Source organism: Acinonyx jubatus, chromosome A1 (genome assembly GCF_027475565.1).
Source record: "Acinonyx jubatus isolate Ajub_Pintada_27869175 chromosome A1, VMU_Ajub_asm_v1.0, whole genome shotgun sequence".
Taxonomy (NCBI): Eukaryota; Metazoa; Chordata; class Mammalia; order Carnivora; family Felidae; genus Acinonyx; species Acinonyx jubatus.
This window is the reverse complement of record NC_069380.1, coordinates 175,014,319-175,034,468: the sequence shown is the minus strand read 5'-3', so window position 1 is coordinate 175,034,468 and position 20,150 is coordinate 175,014,319. Positions and strand designations below refer to the sequence as shown.

Below are 20,150 nucleotides of genomic sequence, written 5' to 3'. Positions count from 1 at the left end.
GACAGTGAGGACAACAAAATGATTCTTCAAGTAAGTGGGCTCGCAGGGAGTCTGAGATGACAGGGGAAGGAGGCTTCATAGCTGGGGAACTGAGGGCAGTTTCCAAGCTTAAGGCTCTTTTTGGCCTCTGATAGGTCTCAGAGTCCATTACTTACCATTGCACACTAGAGACTGTAAGTCATGACAACTCATCAATTCCCACATGCATCTATTTACCCAACTGCTTTATGGACAAAGGCAATATGGCAGCTGCTCCATCCATGACATATAAGGTTCTCAGGGGCAGCCCTTTCATGTCACAGCTTTTCTGTAAACCCAATCTCCTAAGAGGACAAATTCACACAGACCAAAGGAGGAAAGTCACAGGCTTCTGTGGCAGAAGCAGTGCCTGAAAAGCACTGAGTGAGAGAAAGGACACTAGCATGCTGGTGACTTTTCCAAATGTCTGGAGCATGGTCTCCCAGGAGAAAGCTAGTCTAACACTAGGTAATATTTCCTAGTACATTTCCATCTCTATAACATACAACAATGAGCATAGGACCTACTTAACAAAAGGTGGCTTTCTAGCCTGCTTTGTTCAAATAAACCCACACCTAAAGTGGTTTTGAAATACAGCATATAAAACATATACAAAGAATGCGTGTCCTTATCCCCGAAAAGGGTGCAGTCTCAGTCTTCTCAGACCAGCGAAGCCAAATCACTCACCTCACTGTAGAGTCTGAAGAACCAGTCACAATGACACGTTCATCATACTGGAGACAAAGGACAGAGCCAGTGTGTCCTGTTAACACTTTCAAACATTCCAAGCTGGTTTTATCCCAAATCTATGGAGACAAGATCAACCACAGTGATTTAGTATATCACCTTCTGACAAATGTTTCTGTCTCACCTTACTTTCTGAATCACAAAATAGAACAAACCTGCATTACAGTAAATAAGAGCAGTTAAACTTCAAACAGGTGGAAAATGACAAAAAAAGGGAAGAGGCAATATCGAATAACTTCCGAAACAGATGTGCTATTTTGTTTACTTTGTCCCTCTGACTATTATACTTACTATATTTAACAGCCTTATAAAGGGAATTTTTAAATAAACGCTGAAACACAGTGTGACAACATTAAGAGCCTTTAAAAATGCATATCTCTAACCCATTATGATTACTTACAAAAATTTTAAAATGAAAAATGTTCGACATTTCAGAAAAATTTCAAAGTAAACTGAAAAGCTTTTAATGAGAGAATATAATGCTTCATTACAGTTATGTTTTTTAAAAAATAGAATAAAAGCCATCTATATGGTGATATAATCAATATATTTAGAACAAAAAAAAAGATGAAAAGGAAAGATAATAATAATAGTCGGCTTTGTTCTCTGAGTGTTCTTTTTCTCCCTTCTTTTGATCTTTCCAATGTTTTTCAAGTTTTCAATACTCCCCACATATAATTGGGGATACAAAATCATTTATTTTAAAGATTGGATTGTTAAAAATAGATCATGTGAACCTGTTTCTTCCTTTGTAAAATCATACTGTCATAATTTGCAGCATCCCTCAAGTTTACTACAAATAGCCAAAACAAGACATTTAACTGTCTTTCTACAACAGCAAGACCTGCTTCTAATTTCTGACCTATTAGAACCACGGTTATCTTGAAAGAGTGATTGGTGATCCAGGACTGGTACAGAATGAAGGACAAAAGGTTTCCAACCACTGTTCTAGATGATCTCTCTAAAGTGCATCTCTGTTCTACTGTTTATGTCTCATAAATAAAATGCATGCCTATTTTAAACATGGTGTGCCTCTATTAACGGCACTCTTTTAGAAACACATCCGATGTAAATGAAACGCAAGCCTGTGGTCAGCCTATGCTCTGACAAGGTCCTTATAAACCATTCTTTTTTTTTTTCTTTTTAAGGTGTATTTATTTATTTTGAGAGAGAGAGAGAGAGTGCACCCATGTGGGAGAAGGGCAGACAGAAGGGGGGAGAGAGAGAGAGAGAGAGAGGGGGAGAGAGAGGGGGAGAGAGAGAGAGAGAGAGGGGGAGAGAGGGGGAGGGAGGGAGAGAGAGAGAGAGAGAGAGAGAGAGAGAGAGAGAGAGAGAGACCCACACAGGCTCAACATTGTTGGGTCAAAGCCTGATGCAGGGCTTGAACCCACGAACCATGTGATCATGAGCTGGATGCTTAACCAACTGAGCCACCCAGGCACCTCCCTTATAAAACATTCTCACTATTCCTTAAAGGATAACTGCCCAAATTAAATAGTAACATACGTCACTCTTGCCAGAGTATATTTATGGCTGCGGGTTATCAGGGCTACTGATTGATAAGTATCACATAAAAATAGGGTTCTGAGGTCAAATATATTTTGGAAGTGGGGAAACACTGGGTATCTCTCTCCTGCAGACCTCAGAGTCTTTATGTGCTACTCTATCCTGTGAATTTCTAAGGAGACACAGCATGCCATCAGCTTGAGGACAGACTAAAAGAAATTATTCAGAAAAGACTGGGGGGCAGGGGGGAAACCTGGAGAAAATGTAAGACAATAACAAAAGATCTACTATTTATGTAATTAGAGTCTCAGAAGGAGAAAAAAAGAAAAGGGGGCAGAAAAAATATTTGAAAAAATAATGGCCAAAGACTTTTGAAATTTGGTGAATGAAAGACATAAATTTACAGATCCAAAAGCTCAGTGAAAAACTTGCTAGGTATGACATCAAAAGCATGATCCATAAGACAGGCACCTAGTGGCTCAGTTGGTTGAGCATCTGACTCTTGATTTCTGCTCAGTTCATGGGATTGAGCCCTGCATCAGCCCTGCACTGACAGTACAGAGCCTGCTTGGGATTCTCTCTCCTTCTCTCTCTGCCCCTCCCCCACTCTCATACACTCTCCCTCTCAAAATAAATGAACTTTAAAATAAAAAAGCATGATCCATAAAAGAAAAAAATGGTACACTATTCTTCATCAAAATCAAAATCAAAATCAAAATCAAAATCTCCTGCTGGTCTATGAAAGATATCATTGAGGAAATGAGAAAACAAGACTGGAAGAAAATATCTGCAAAACATATCTCAAAAAAGGATTTGTATCCAAGGGAACCTGGGTGGCTCAGTCAGTTGAGCATAGAACTTCAGCTCAGGTCAGGATCTCGCGATTTGTGAGGTCAAGTCCAACATTGGGCTAGCTGCTGTCAGCACAGAGCCCACTTCAGATCCTCTGTCCCCCTCTCTGCCCTTCCCCTACTTGCACTCTCTCAAAAATAAATAAAAATATTTTTTAAAAAAAGGATTTGTATTCAGAATATGTAAAGAACTCTCAAAGTTCAATAATATGAAAACAACCCATTTTAAAAATGGACAAAAGATGTGGATACTTCACGGGGCGCCTGGGTGACTCAGTCAGTTAAGCTTCCTACTTCGGCTCAGGTCATGATCTCACAGTTCGTGGGTTTGAGCCCCGTGTCGGGCTCTGTGCTGACAGCTCAGAGCCTGAAGCCTGCTTTGGATTCTGTGTCTCCCTCTTTCTCTCTGCCCCTCCCCTGCTCGCTCACTCTCTCTCTCTCAAAATAAACAAACATTAAAAAAAAAAAAAAAAAAGATTTGGATACTTCACCACCAAATATACAGATGGCAAATAAGCACATGAAAAGATCATGTGATCATCAGTCATTGGGGAAATGTAAATTAACTCAAAATGACATATGTCTACATACTTATTAGAACGGCAAATATCAACCTGAAAATACCAAGGGCTGACAAGGTTGCATAACAAAGGGAACTCTCATACCTTATCGATAGGAACATAAAATAGTACAGCCACTTTGAAAACCAGCTTGGCCATTTCTTAGCAAGAAATACAGATACTTACCATATGGGTCAACAATCCCACTCCTATGTTTTTACTCAAGCGAACTGAAAATGTATGTTCTCATAAAAACTTGCATACATGTTTATAGTGGCTTTATTCATAATTGTGAAAACTGGAAACACAAATGTCCTTCAACAGGTAGACGGATAAACACACTGGGATGCACCAGAAAGTAGACTGCTACTCAGCAAGAAAAGGGAACCAACTACTGCTAAGTGTAACAAAGGAGATAATCTCATCTAAGATGCTAAGTATAAGAAGCCAAACTCAAAAAGCTACATACTGTGTGAGTCCATTTATAGACTGTTCTCTAAAAAGCAAAATTATAAGGATAGGGAAAAAAAGACTGAGAAAAAAAAAAGGTTGGGGCACCTGGGTGGCTCAGCTGGTCAAGCATCCAACTCCTGGTTTCAGCTCAGGTCATGATCTCACAGGTTCGTGAGTTCAAGCCCCAAGTAGGGTTCTGCACTGACAGCACAGAGTCTGGAACCTGCCTGGGATTCTCAGTCTCCCACTCTCTCTGCCCCGCCCCCCCACTCCACATGAGCACACGTGCTCACTTGCACTCGCGTGTGCTCTCTCAAAAATAAACTTTAAAAAAAAATTAAAAAGTAAATAAATAAATTTAAAAAGCCCAGTGCCTAAGGGGAAGAACTGAACACAAAGGGACTGAATAAGGGAACTTCTGGGGATGATGGAACTGTTCTATATCTTGATTTTTGTTACGGTTACACAATTCTTTGTGCTTGTCAAAACTCATAAAACTTTACAACAAAAAGAGTGAATTTTCCTGTATGTAACTTGCAACTTTAAAAAAAACGGCAAAAAAAAAATCCTGCTATGTTTTCTTAAATACGAGAAAATAAGCTATAAACAATGTAAAACAAAATCTGTCAGATCAGCTGCCGAACATTAAAAACACAGAAATGATCCAGCTTATCTACTTTTGAAGAGTGAATTAAAACATATAAATATAAATTGCTCTATCATTCTTTTGTGTTATCACTTGAGCCTTCGTCAGCACCCATAAAAGGCAATGACTTTGATTTACAGGCAAGGCAGCAATGCCTCCACCAGCTAGCAAAGTCAGCAAGAGTCCTGTGATACTGAGATATTTTCCATGCGCACCTAAACACAGAACACAGAATGCACATGTGCTTAGAGAAGGATAAGAAGTGAGACAATCCAGGGGTCTTGTGTTAGTCTAGGGAAACACTCTGCGGTTCCTGAGAACCACACTGAGAGCTGCCAAGATGGAAGGGCACTGATGAAAACAATCTGGAATAAATGGAGAGATTCAGTGATCTAGTATCTAACACAACCACAATTCTAAGAAGAACACATACAAAATACAGTCATTCACCTTAATAGAATTATCTCGTAGGCCACTGATAATTTTTTCATCATCATACTGTAAACAGTAGACACCTTTACTATTTTCAGAGCGGCACTGAATCCTCTGCAAGTTGTGTCGTCCACACCGCCAGTTAGATTCTATAGTCTGGGGGAAAAAGGAGGCAACAGATGAGTTTTTGTGAATCAACTATTCTATTAGGCTTCAGACTCTAGTGTTGCTTCCAGGAACAGCATACCAGATACCCCATCTTGGTTTGCATAACTGTCTGTGGATAGGAATCATGCTCTTTCCAAGTAAGACATTAGCCCAACAGTGTTTTTTGTCAAACGCTCCCTATCTGGCAACCGCCATAGGATTTCCAATGAGTTTGAGTTGGGTTTGAAAAAAAATAGCCTAGACAGAACTCAATATGCTTAAAGAATGCCATTTGCACCCAAAATATACAAATACGTAGTAACTCACTGGGTCACTCTCTAACGCCAATTAAAATATTTGGCAGAAGACCACCACCAACATTAAGCATATACTGACAATCTATGTATCCATCCAAGGCATTGTCTTAATCACTGAGAAAAGACATCGAACAATTACTACCTGTCAACTACTACAGAAAGAATTTTATTTGTTATCCATTTTTAATCATCTACTAGACTGAAAGGTCTTTTACAATAAGAATGGCACACCTGGGCCCTGGATAACATTCTTCCATCATTCATGCAACATTTACTGAGATGCTACTTTTTTCCATATACTGACTGTGCTAGGTGCCGGGGATTAAAAGAACAGGAAGCACACTGTTCAAGGGAGCTACCACTACAGGCACACAGGTAACTAGGCACACAGTACCTGGAACTAGATATACTCAAAAGATGTTTATCTGGTTAAATGATCCACATACTAACCTTGGAAGGAAGTTCTTATTACTTCCCTTTTAAAAACAAGGGAAGAGTTTAATTTCCTGAGGCCACAAAACTAAGTAACTAGACTAAATGGAAATTATACCCGGTTCTTCCTGACGAGTCCATGCTTTTCCACTAAAATATGCAGTGTCTGTAAAGAAGTATAGTCCTAGCTATTGAGGCAGTGAACACAGAACATAAGATCGGTAACAATTTCAGATAAAATATGAGTGCCAAATGAGTGATTAAAACTATAAGTTCTGTAGGACACTTACAGGAGAAAAACAGAACCAAGGCCTCAGACCAGTGGGCAAAGTTTAATGAGAAAGTGGATCATGCCCAGGGCACTAGAAGACCTAAGCTTTGGTAGTAGATACGAGGCATTTTTAGGATCAAAGGGCACAATGTTTCTAAGAACAACCCGAGCGTCAACTCCAAATCCTTGAAATTAGGGGACGATGGGGACTAAAATAATTGGTTACACCTGAGTTCAGGATATAGCCTGAAAGATTATCTCTGAGTAGTTAATTATATGAGTAGCTGAAAGTTTAATTAGTTGCTCTGCTAAAGGATGGTGATAAGTCTCATCTTCATTCACAATATGCACTTAATTACTAGCTCTGCTGACATCTGACAAACTGTATCTCCTCTTATGTTGAAGGCAGTATGCTTCTGTATGCTCTAAACTGTTCAAATTTACTGAATGTTATGTGCCAGGTACTATGCTTTCATAACACTATGGTATGTGATTTAAATATTTTATAGCTAATTTAATCATCACAACTCTGAAGCCGAAATTACTGTCCTCCTTTTATAGAAAAAGAAATGGAAGGTTGGAGATAGTGATACACATATACCTAAAAAGGAAAATGTTTCATCATTTGTGGCCTCCACACTTAGCACAGGAGCCTGGAAATATAATCCCTGCCCTCAAAGAGCTCCTATGTACAGCCTTGAGAGAGGGCAGGATTGCATATTTCTAACACCCGAGGGATGCAAGGAGGTGTCATGGAGATGCCAGGAGTGAGGAAACGCTCATCTGCCCATCTGCTACCAAGTCAGAGCTTCTGAGCCAGCATCATCATCTCCAGTAAGTTTGTGAAATGTCAGAAATAAAGAATATTCCAAAACCAAAATTAATAATAAGAATATTAATAATTCACCCCACCTCTGTTACTGCTACCAATGTAGATAACAGATCTGAGTATATAAGCGACTTTTAGAAAAGGGGTCCAGAAAAAAAGACTTAAACTGAACTCAATGCTTAGAATCATTTAGAGAGCTAATATATTTTTAGATAGTGACTGAGCCACCTCAGCATGCTAAGTATACCAGGAAAACGCTGACTTAGGAGACAGATGCACTGGTAACAAGTCTCATTCATGGCCAGTGACTCTTGGCAGTGGTTACCGATATTCAGGCTACACCCTACAGGGGCCCAAAGAGTTGCTGCAGAAGGCATGACTCCATATAAACCCGAAGTATTACAAAGTTGAATACGTAACATAACTTACATATATACATATATATGCACATATGTGTGTGTGTGTGTGTGTGTATATATATGTGTGTGTGTGCATCTCGGGTGTTATTTTAAAAATTCATACAACTGCTTTCAGTTATAAAACATAAACATTTGCTTTAAAATATCATCAAATCAGTAAAGCAGCTTTGTTACTCTCTATATTTCAATGCAAAGGAAAAGTATTTACTATCACATGGGAGACTGAAAAAAAAAAATAATGTAAAAAGAGAAAGCAGAAGAAGCCTCATACCAAAAAGAACTGCCTATATGCTCCCTCGAGTGGAAAATGTTTTCTAGAACTGGGCGACTTGATTACAATCTTTTACTATACCTAAAGACCTAAAGATACAGCAGAGAGGACCAAAGAGGAGTTGGGGTGAGGCAGCAGTCAGCCTGGGGGCACACCCATCCCCTGCAACGTCTGGTCAGAGAACACCGCCTGATGTGACAGCCTGGGCCATACCCTCTGCCTCTGGCCCTCACATAAGAAATGGAGGCCAGGCCCTCTCCAAAGCTCTGTCAGATTACAGGCTCTTGTTCTAAGCTGAATGGAAGTTAAGAACTAGGAAATGGCTTAGCTTTTCAATATTCAGAAAAGAGCCTAGTTTTTCTAAAATACATTTCTGAATTTTAAATAAAAGGTCTGCCAGGTCATTCTTGATGGGTCGTTTTAGGGAGCTCCCGCTTAAGGCTGTGTTAAAAAAAAATTTTAAGCTCCTGAATCACCACAGAAGTGGTTTGTTTCAAAATGCCAGGAAAGGGACACTAACCCAGAGCAGGGAACAGATGGTTTTGCTGCACACCAATCTCGTGTAACTCCTGAGACTCGACTCTTCTCAATTCCCTGGGCCACCCACAAAAGAAAGCAGCACGTCCTGCTGACTATGCCTGCCCAAAATACTACCTACCACCATATTCGACGACCTCAACTCTTACTAGAATGCTTATAAGCCAGGTCTTTAAAAAAATAAATAAATAAAAAATAAAATACTAGACCCTTAAAAATGGAAGGCAGCCCAGTGTGGTACAGAAAATACCTAGGTCAGTTAGCAGCTTTGGCAAATGAGGTGGGACTGTTTGTGCTGCAGTTTCCTCCTCTGTAAAAATGGGAAAAATAAGATCTACTTCCTTAAAACTCTTGTAAGGAGCAAATGAAATTACACATATAAAGTGCTCATCACAGTGCCTACAAACAGCTGTGGAGAACACAGACCCAAAGGAGTAGGCTGTGACCAACAAAATCTTCTCACCAAGATGTCAGGAACGGTTGTCTCAGTCTGGGCTGGTATCTAATGCTGCTAGCCTTGGGCCCTCCCTAACCATTCCTGGGAAGGGGCTCAGCCTTCCAGTGCATTTCAACTGTGACTCCAGCAGCAGGGATACAGGGCATACACAGGTGCACCTCTTTAATTATGCAGATACCTGCCATTACACTTAGACATCATGTGGTGTGGCTACTGTAGAGGAGTCCTTCGTGTTTTTGAGAACTTGTAAAATCCCCTTACCCTGTGCAAATTTTAAAAATACTGGGAAAGTAGCCATGATACACAGAGTATACAGCGGCATTTAAATTGGCAATAGAGTGAAAACAGATGTCTGAGTATGGAGGAATAACATTATTTTTAGAAGCCTAAACACAACTGGGTGGGTGGGCAAGTTTCAGCATTTTCTGGTCAGGACAATATTAATATCAAGTTTGCAAACCACAAAAAAGCTTCCCACTTTCCCTGAATAAAATGTGGTTTATTAAAAGGTGCGATACAACACACCATCATTTTACCAGTGGTCTATTCCAAGGAGAGTGCTTCAAAGGCTTTAATCCAGTGAATAAAAAGAGGGGAAATGCATATTACATGAAAGAGTTTACACTACTCTGAGATGGCAACAGAGAAAAATCCAAGTTCAGGACACAGAATTCTGATTAAGTCTATTGTAACAATTCCCACCTCTCTGCTAAGAGACGATTGGGGGCATGGTAGACCCCCAAAAGAGCATGAAAAGAGCATGAGCTTTGGACTAAGACTCTGTTTTGATCGTCTGAGAGTTAAATCAAATCACTGCAGCAAAGTACCTAATAGTAAGCTCACCATTAGCAGTGAGCAGAACAACTGAGACTCTAGATAGCAGGGGAAATATGGCTGCATCTTTGAGGAATGTGCCTCAGGTTTTCCAGGAATTCCTTCTCAACTCAGAGGTACTCTAAACCATGCCCACGCCCCCCCCCCACCCGTGTGGCAAGAACACCCAAGAGAAATGAAGCTTTGCAGAAAGCTAAGAATTCTTATTTATTCTCCCTAGACTTCATCTCTCACATCTTCATTTCCTCAATAATGGGAGTTGGCCACACTAAGCTAGGTTTTCTATTTTTTTTCTTAAAAATTAGCCGATTTGTGATGGGTCAATGTAGAAGGGCAAGGTCATCTGCTCATCACAGTCAAATCTAGGAATGGACAGATGACAAAGACAGTACCTGAAACACAGCTGTCAAAGTAGAGCAAGAAAAGAAGAAGCTGTTGTGTACTGGCAACTTCGCCAAGTATATGGAAACTACACAGAGACTCTGTAGGCATGGAGGGGCAACTGGGCAGGGGGCATAAGCACCCACTTGATGCTCGGGGTGTAATTTATCTTTGGCAATGTGCTTCTTAAAATTAAAACCCTTTAAAATACTACCTTTGCCGTAAGTAGACTATAACAAGGCCAATTAATCTTACCTTAACTCATGCCCTTTTTTTAAACTAGCAGTCAAGGATGCTGAGTACTCACACAACTGGGGAGAGATGAGATCACCCTGAAAAGTCCATAGGCATGTAACATCACACCTCTTTCTCCTTCACTTCCTGAGTTTTCCACTTTGAAAATGATAAACAACACACTAACCCCAAAGCTAAACAGACCTCAGTTCAATTCCCATCCCTTAGTCTCAGTTTTCCCTTGTTACAGATAGGGATAATATGTACTTTGTTTTAAGAATTAAACGCAATAATCTTTGTAAGTCATACAACATAGTTCATGGTATACTGCAAGAGCTCAACAGAGTGTACCTGTAATTATTCTCTTCTGCTGTGAGAGTTTCATGCCAGCCATATGGTCAAGAATCAAGTCCTTGAGTCTCTATTTGTTTGATCCATAGGTCACTGACACAACTCTCTACATGCGTGTTCACCCTGGTCAGAATAAAACACACTCCCAAAACAGAGGTAAAGAACTCTATTCTGATGAGGCACCAGTGATCTCGAGTACAAAAAAGTTGTAGTAAGTGCAGAAGAATTGTAGGTTGATCACAGACTCTATTACTCACTGTGTGATCTGGGGCGAGCTATTTAATGTTGTTGAGTCTCCATTTCCTTAGCTCTGAGTAAGGACATGGCCTACCTTTCAGGTACTGTTCAGAATGCTAAATGGAAAAGTGTATCATAAGATGCTTAACAAAGTATCTAGTACAAGTAAACGGTCTTGTAGGCATGATACATTATTTTTTATTATTACTACTATTAGTGAATATGCCAAAGTATAAAACATCATCCCTTACACTAAGAGATCTAGCCCACAAAAATGTGGAGGAGACTCTTGTGGGCCACCAGTGGGTTTTCCCAAACCACACTTTAAGAACCACTGGGTAGACCACCATGATGTAGAGGTTTTGCATCAAATAGGGTTTTCCCCCATAGCTCTATTTCCCTCACATCTGCCTCCTCCACTAACTGTAAAATATTATTTTAGCCTGAGGAAATGGTTACGGTAGGTAGTGTCACATATTATCATGCCACAGAGTACTGAGTTCATACTACTGATTATAACAGTACTCATGAGGATTAAATAATCTATGTCACCAAAATCTTCAACCTGATCAAAGTTCTTCCAGAGTTCCTATTTATTAATATTGACTTTAAACATCATCCTTCTCATAACAAAGGATTTGCTGAAATTAGTCAAGGAAATCTGGAGTTGCTTTGGAAAGAACAGTTGAAAAAAGAAGCAAAAAGTAATATAGTTTCTAATATGTATGCAAAGCAATAATTAGTACAACTATCTTGGGGTAAGAGACAGCTCCTCTCCCCTAAACACACACACACCAACTCAAGATTCAAGTTAACAGTGTAGGAGCAATTTATTCTAAGTTTTGAACTTCCAGTGGATCAAGTAATTCCTAACCTTTGATTAGTCAGGCAGAAGTTTTAAATTATTTAGCCCTCCGTAAAAGATTGCTTTACAGCTCATTTTAGGAAGTAGATACTCAAAACAAGGGTTTGTGTTTTAAGTATGATGTTCCAGTCACAATGAAATTTACCATTAACCTAATGATTCCATCAGTTCACATCTGCCTTAAAAGGGAAGGGAGTGGGGGAGAACTCCCCAAAAAGCACATGTTTCTCCATTAATGAATTTTGGCACAATAACTTTTATGTCTATCACCTGGGAGAGAGGATTACTTGACATTTGGGAAACTGAGTATAACTTTATGGGTGATACAGCACTGCCTAGCAAAGGCTAAACTTTTCGCCAAGGAGGAAATAGTGAAGTAACCAAGACCTGCCAAGAACACATGTGAAAGAGTTAATGAGAAATGCCTGTGCCTGTCTTTCCTGGTTCAAGGAAAAGGGCTAAATAATAAAACTGAACTAATTAGAACACATGAATAATATCAAACATCTCCAATGTTTCTCATCAAGTTTACAGAGTTTTACTGGTCTGGTGCAGTTACACTCAAATCCAAAATGGTCCAGGAGCATAATTTGCTGTATAAAACCCACTTAACTATTGCTTAGATTCGTATTTGAGTCATTTTTATGAAAAAAAATTATGGGAAATTTACAGAGGAAACTGAGCCTTGTGCCTTCTCTAATTCTCTAGAGATGGCTCAAAAATGTAAAACTGCTAACCTGAAAAACTATGCCTGGGATTTTGGAAAATTTATCAAATTAGAATAAAAAGCTGACTTTGGACTCAGGTTTTAATTAACTGGCAACTTTGCAGAAGCATTTCAGGTTTTAGAAAAGTCAGGTCAGTTTTTACAAACAGGCATTATCTACCCTGAAGTATGGCTGCAGGTTATACTGACTGTTGACATATTTGCTTCAAGAGTTCAACTTAAAAAAAAAATTACTAGCTCCATGTTTTTAGATCAACAAAACGCTCTAAGGCAACATAAAAAGTTGAGAACAAGACACAAAGAGCCCATAAAACAGATAAATCATAAAGTTACCTCTATGTCCTGGATAATCTTTGGGTATAATGACCTATAAAATGAATTGGGAGGGCCATCTGTAGGTCTGTTCTTAAACAGGTACTGATCCCTGGCAAATGGAAACAAACAGATGTTATAACCTTGCACATAAAAAGGTGAATTTTATTTAAACGTGGTGCTGACAAAAATAGTGTACCCTTCGAGTGTTTTGATTTTAACAGTTCAAAAGTAGGATTTCTGACCATTACATTTACACTTTAGACACAAATGTACTTTAACTTCCAGCTCTCTAGCACAATCCTGGCCTTTTATTTTCTGAATACCCAACGCATATTAATCCAGCCTTTCATTCTATAATTTAATAAAAAATGCTAAGGCAGCTTTGTGAAAAACCTTACTTGGGACACATCAAACTTCCTCCCATAAGGAAAACAACAGCCCTATCCCTCACTCACACCATAGCCTGTACAAGCTGTAACTCTCTTTCTGTGCTAAGTGGGTCAGGTTATGGACACGTATAAAGGTATAAAACCGTATTAAGTTAATGGGTCGGCTGAAAATTCCTGCCCGCCTTGCCTCCCATATCTTCAGTCAGAGCAATGACCAAAAACAAAATGTTACTGACGTTCTCATATTTTCTTTTTTCTTATCTATCTTTTGGTAATAGTATCATCACCTAAGAAAAATGTGAAAGGAAAACGAAAACATAAACTCATAGATTTGAAAAGCCAAATCACTCAAACTATATAATACTTCCTAACAGTTAATACTTGTAAAGGAAATATGCATTGCAGAAGGAATTACTCTAACAGCTTTAACTCCCCCTCCCCCACGTGCCACTTGTGACCACTCCTCTTTCCCACTTTAAAATAGGCCAACACATTTGGCAAGTCAAACTGCTTGTTTGAATAACCAAACTGACCCTATGTCCAAAAAACTTTTTTCAGGGGAACAAGCAACCCAGGAACTTACCACCCTCTTCTTTCTGAAAGTCCCTTCCACAGAGGGTCAGTGCGCACCATTCTTTCAATCAGCTTCTTCCAAAGCATTCCTTCCGAGATCACTCGCTGCCATTCTTTACATACCAGCTCTGCTGCACACAGAGACCTGGCATCCAGGTAAGAAAGAATGTTTTCTGCTATGTGATCTAAGCCTTGCTCTACAAAATAGAAAAGGCAATGAAGGAATGGGAAGGGAGATGGAAATGTACCAGTCACCATTTCTGTAAAGGTAAGAGGAATAAAGAAATCCTGAACCAGGTAACATACCTGACTAATATCAAAAGTTCAGATATACAAGTGCATGAGTACATAAACACATACACTTCTTTTTGGTTCTGAGTTTTTAAGATAAAATAATTGATGGCAGGGTGCCTGGCTGGTTCAATCAGTAGAGCATGCAACTCTTGATCTGGGGGTTGTGAGGTCAAGCTCCAGGATGGGCACAGAGCTTACTTAAAAAAAATACATTTATTTTTTTTAATGGTTATTTATTTTTGAGAGAGAGAGAGAGAGAGAGAGAGAGAGAGAGAGCGAGCGCGCGCGCGACCGGGGAAGGGGCAGACAGAGAGGGAGACACAGAATCCAAAGCAGGCTCCAGGCTCTGAGCTGTCAGCACAGTCAGATTCCCAACTGACTGAGCCACCCAGGCACCCTAAAAATTAAAAAAAAAAAAAAATGTTTTGATGGCAACAGATTCTATGTATAAAAGTGGATCCTGGACAGGTCTCTATTTGTCAGATGTTACGAAAAAAGACTTATTTGCATTCTTTTACATAACTCTTAGAAAACTACTACAGGGAAATGATTCCTCAAATTTTAAGGATGAGGCACAGAGAGGTTATTAAGTCCTCAAGGTTTCACAACTATAGAATACTAAAACTAAGATTGCAACTCCGATCTCTTGCTCCTAAGTTTGTGTTCTTTCCCCTCTGACTTACCGTCTCTCATAACAAATCATCCATTTAATATATGACCTATGTGAATCTCTTGGAGCCAAGGAGACAAAGAAGGAGAAACACTCACACATCTTAAAAAGCTTATGAAAAGTCAAGTGACAATCCAAGAGTTAAAGTCAGGTCTCCTTAAATGTATCTTTGCCAATCATTTCTTCATCTCCTTCTTATGGAGGTAGAATCCTCAAAAGCAAGAACCGCATGTCTGTAAATTCTTGAACCTTATGAGATTTATCCCACACAATGCAAGGGTCATCCCAAAGACAACCAAGATTCAGAGTCTGCCTGATACTGCCATCTAGTAAGGAAATCACCATTTTCATCAACGTTGCCACCTATGAACTCCCATCCTATGGCTCTAGGCAAGTCTTCTGTAGCTACAAAAAATAAAGCTCACCTCCCAGACCTACTGTAGTGGTGGAAACACTAGACGTATAGGCAGAAAATTTCAATTTCAAGTCAAGGCTCACCATGTAGCAGTTCTTTGACATGAAACAAATATTTAAACATAATCCTGAAACATCACTGCCCCTTGGTCTTTTACCATTAAAAAATGGTAATTACCAGTAACCACTGTCCTTTCGCATACTACCAGTAAGAATCAGATGGAAGAACTTTATAAAAAAGTTTTAAGGCAACAAAACACCATATAAGGTAAATACTTGTTCTCTTTTTCAAGATAAATAGAAATGCTTCTATAGTAGCATTAACTTTGCAGGATGTAAGTAATTCTTTTAAACTTTCAGAGCTCAGTTTTCCTCATCTGTATAAGATGGGGATAATAATCTCTATTTTGAAAATATCAAAATGAGATGGTGCATTAAAATGCTTTACAGACTAATGGTTTCTTCAACTCTGAGAATGACACTTCATACTCTTTCTTGATTGTGGTTTACAGGCTTTTCATATACTAATTCTCCTACTCTGGACTAGATCTAATATCCAAGCTCTGATCTGATCATAAAGACTACATACACTGAGACCACTATTTTTTCTGGTGACTGTCATTATATCACAGTTAATGCAGTCAAAGATTATACTGCCTTTATCTAGTAGTCCTATCACAGTAGATTCCTAAGATGAGTAAGATAAATAAATTCCTAGGCCTGTTTTCCAAAAAGATTTATTAAAGCAATTCCCCCACAGTGCCCAGGTGGCTCGGTCAGTTATGTGTCTGGCACTCTTGATTTTGGCTCAGGTCACGATCTCTCGGTTCGTGGGATCAAGCCCCACATTGGGCTTGGTGCTGAAAGTGTGGAGCTTGCTTGGTATTCTCCCTCATCTTCCTTTTGCCCCTCCCCTGCTCACAGGCATGCTCTCTCTCTCTCAAAATAAATAAATAAACTTAAAAAATAAAATTCCCCCTAATTCTACATTTGTATGGCTAATGGAGAGGTGAAGGGCAGCTTCATGCAAAAGTTTATAGTTATCCTTACTGTAATTCACCTTTGAAGCTTAATCGGACCCTTGCATGTCAACCTCTAGAATTCTGATTCTGTCATCCAGAAGAGTGGATATTCCACACCAAATCTGCATGATGGGCAAATGTAATAAGTCTTTATCCCAAGTTCTTGGCAAACATGTTAAATGGGTCAGAACCAAGGACAGCACCCATGATTCTAGATCTGTATTTCCATCGAGGCTACTGTGGATCCATTCATTAAATACTCACAGTACCAATACAGAGCCACTGGTTCTGTGGCCACCCAGATGTACTACTGTCCAGCCCACATCTCTCTATTCAGTGTTCGGATATTTGGAGAAACTCTGCCCCCCATAAAGACCTTATCACCTTTACCTTTGTACCATTCTTCTGACCTACTAATCTGATAGCCTTATCCCAACCTCCCACCCCACAATCAAGTGAATTTGGTATGGTTACTCTTTGTAGTCCCTTGCTGGTGCTTCCTACATAAAGTTGGTATTGTATTTTTTGTTTACAAGTTGGCAAGGAGCTGCTTTGTATCCCTTTTTTAACATATATAACCCAAGTTCATGACACAAAAATTATAAAAGGCATATAAGCAAAAATTTTTAATCCCTAAATCCTCTCAGAGGTAAAGGTTCCTAGCATTCTGTATACATCCTTATAGGTTTACACAACCCTACACGGTCTCTTCAGCTGCAAATTAATTAACTTTGATAATCCATTTTAAAAGTCTGCCACAGTATAACATTAAATTTACTAGCCAATATCCCCCCAATACACCCAACCTCAGGTCTCCAGCTCTTAACACCAAGAAGTCTGCTCATCCATCATCTCAGAGTACTATCCATGCAGGGCTACCAAATGCAGTTGTACAAGCTGTAAAGGGTACAACTGTACCTAGTAGCTCTGCCTACGGTTTTCTAATGTTTGTTTATTTTGAGCTGCAGAGAGAGATGGAGAGACGGAGAGATGGAGGGATGGAGGGAGAGAGGGAGAGAGGGAGAGAGAAAGAGTGAATCCTAAGCAGGCTCCATACTGTCACAGCAGAGCCCAATGTGGGGCTGGAACCCACGAACTCTGAGATCATGACCTGAGCCAAAATCAAGTCAGACACTTAACCGACTGAACCACCCAGGAGCCCCTCTGCCTATGGTTTTCAATTACTTCCCAACGTTCCACAATTCTGAAAATCACAACTCCGTGTTCAATCACTACCCTGGCACACAATGTCTTTAGGTCTACTTGTCTATAGAAGCTATGTGTTTCCTTTTTGTGTATCTCCATGATCATGTGCTCCTTTCTTCCATTTGCATTTAAAATCAGGGAGATCCATGGATAATCATAGGGTACTTGTACCTCTCCACTGCTAGGGCTGACAAATTTACTGACAAGAATTTCAAATTTCAGAATCTCTCTGCCCTCTACAATCACATTTTCTTTTAGCACCTCTAATCATGGGCTAATAGATTTAGCTCTTCTCTGAATTTTTCTAATTCTGGGTACTTATCTCATCTAGTTTCTCACGTTCTATGAGAACAGTCACCTTTCAAGGTCCACATTACTTCCATATCGTCAACTAAATCCTCCTAATTGGTTATAAACACACCCCTAACCAGTTCCCCTCATGAGTCCCTCACTCTGAGTGATGAAATGCATAGTGAGATAAGAATGCATCAGATAGTTGCTTTCTCCCTGCAACTCAGTGCAACTTCCTCAATGACTGCAACACCTCCATCGTCTGTATCTGAGCTGGGAAAGTGGCATCCATCCAAGTCTTCTACCTGGCTGGGTGGTCCAGGAGGTGGCTCTCAGAAGCCTGTGTAGTTGTAGTTGAATCATTTAGGGCAAGTGATTTTTAAAAATAAACAGGGGCACCTGGGTGGATCAGTCAATAGGGTATCCAACTCTTGGTTTCAGCTCAGGTCCTCAAGTCATGACCTCATGGTTCGTGGGATTGAGCCCCGAGTGGGAATCTGTGCTGACAGCGTGGAGCCTACTTAGGATTCTCTCTCCACCCCACTCGCTGTCCCTCCCCCATTCATGTGTGTGCCTGTGGGCTCACTCGTTCTCTCTCTCAAAAAAACAAAAAACAAAAAACAAAAACAACTTAAAATAAAACAAACAAAAACACCACCACCAAAAACAGATTCCCTGGACATTTTTTTGGTCTACTGAATCAGCATGTCTACATGGTGAAGACCAGGAATCTGTCTTTTTAGAAGTGCCACCAGATAATTCTGATACTGGGAACTACTGCCTTATAGCAATTGATATCCTTTTTAGTCTAGCTCACCATTAGACTATCACTGAGTTTCTACATAAGGAAATCTCAAACACATCTTTCCTCCTCTTTCAAATGCCATCACTCCAATCCAGCCACATCTCCATCATATCTAGAAGACTGACTTCCCTTGCATAATGCTTTAAGTTCACGCCATCAATTCCAGGAGGCAGGGCATTTCAGTCTCTTGGAAAATGCACTGGCTGTAGAGTCAGATAACCTGGGTTGAAGCAAATCAGTTTTCCTTTTTGGATCTCAGTCTCCCATAAAATAGGAATAATATTAGACACCTATCATGAATGATCTGATATAATGTGCACAGTAACACTCTGACAACAGTTATTCTCAATATCCTCATTTTACAGAGAAGGAACTTCTTAGCCTTGTTGGAAAGGTTAACAGGAGAAGGTTACGAAGGAATCAGATACAGAGCAGGCTCTTGCTAAGTGTCAGTCTCTGCTCTCCTTCCCTCATCTCCAAATCCCCTTAACTGCTACCATTGGTCAAAGAAACTAAGCAATGTTGCTCTTGTTATTTTCCACAAAGAAAAACGCTGAACAGCTCCTCTAGCAAAGCACTAAAGCCCATTCTAACATCTTGGTGCTAAGTCGCATATCCCCTTAAATGTCAGCATAACAGGAATCCCACAACCTCTACGAGAACACCTTAGAACAGTATCCCCAGGAGCCAAGCAGACCATGGAACTTTCTCGTTTCAAGCCTATCCAGGACAAAGAAGTTACTGAAGAAGGTGGGCCATCTGCTCAGGCCAGAAAGTGCTTTGAAGTGTTAAAACTAAGCATTTTCTTAAGTACCAATATCTGGCTCTCATTTCTCTATCTTGCTGAGACCCCCCCCCCCCCCGCCCCTGTCTCCCACTACCACCTCCCTTCCCAAGGCAACAAGAGGACACATTATGGTTTCAGAAAATGAGGCCAGAATACGGCACACACAATGCTGAAGAAGTGCTTCTGTTGCTAATTATAGGCACCAGACGAAGGTCTGGAAAAATTTCAACAATAAATTAAAACAATTAAGAGGCACAAATTTCAAAGCTCAGTATGTAAACAACACTATATCAAAATGAAACTCAAATGTATAATGTCACTTCAATGCCCTTGACTACAGCCGGTTTTAACACAGCTGCTTAGATCATACAATTACAGAAACTTTTATTATTTTAGAAACACATTTCAAAGGGCAGCTGCAAAGAAACTTCCTTCCCCACCCACTCCTGCTGTCCCTTCCTAGTCACAGATCTAGTGGTAAAATCTGAACTTAGTAACCTTTTGAAAGAAAAAACAATGCAACTGCTGACAGCAATAGGATGTCAATGGATGCCTTTAACTTGGCATATACAGACCTAAGGATTCAGACAGAAATGAAGTGAAATGACACTCAAGTCACAAAGTTCAACATTTTGTTGTCCCAACAAAATGGCGCACGCATCTACCTCTATGATGTCAGGATGAATCAATTCAGAAATTAGCAGGTGAATAATTAAAACTTCCTGGCAACAAATCTTACTACCTCTGGAGAAGCAGGTGTTTCCTGTCTCTCCAGGTTTTTTTTTTTTTTTTCTTTTTCTTTTTCTTTTTCAAGCTACCATCCTCACAATACCCACCAGATGTCAGGCATATTACATACCTT

General features: G+C 39.8%; 1 protein-coding gene across 6 annotated transcripts in view; it reads right to left on the bottom strand.

The window, feature by feature from the left end:
• The window catches only part of FBXW11 (F-box and WD repeat domain containing 11), a 119,866-nt gene that overhangs the window by 17,036 nt on the left and 82,680 nt on the right, over window positions 1-20,150 (bottom strand). For all 6 annotated transcript variants that reach the window (XM_027034449.2, XM_027034404.2, XM_053226510.1 and 3 more), the window contains 4 exons: window positions 13,810-13,996; window positions 12,856-12,946; window positions 5,232-5,369; window positions 706-824 (listed from right to left, as the gene is read on the bottom strand). In XM_027034449.2, coding sequence (XP_026890250.1) covers window positions 706-824; window positions 5,232-5,369; window positions 12,856-12,946; window positions 13,810-13,996 — 535 coding nt within the window. The remainder of the gene's footprint in view (window positions 1-705; window positions 825-5,231; window positions 5,370-12,855; window positions 12,947-13,809; window positions 13,997-20,150) is intronic.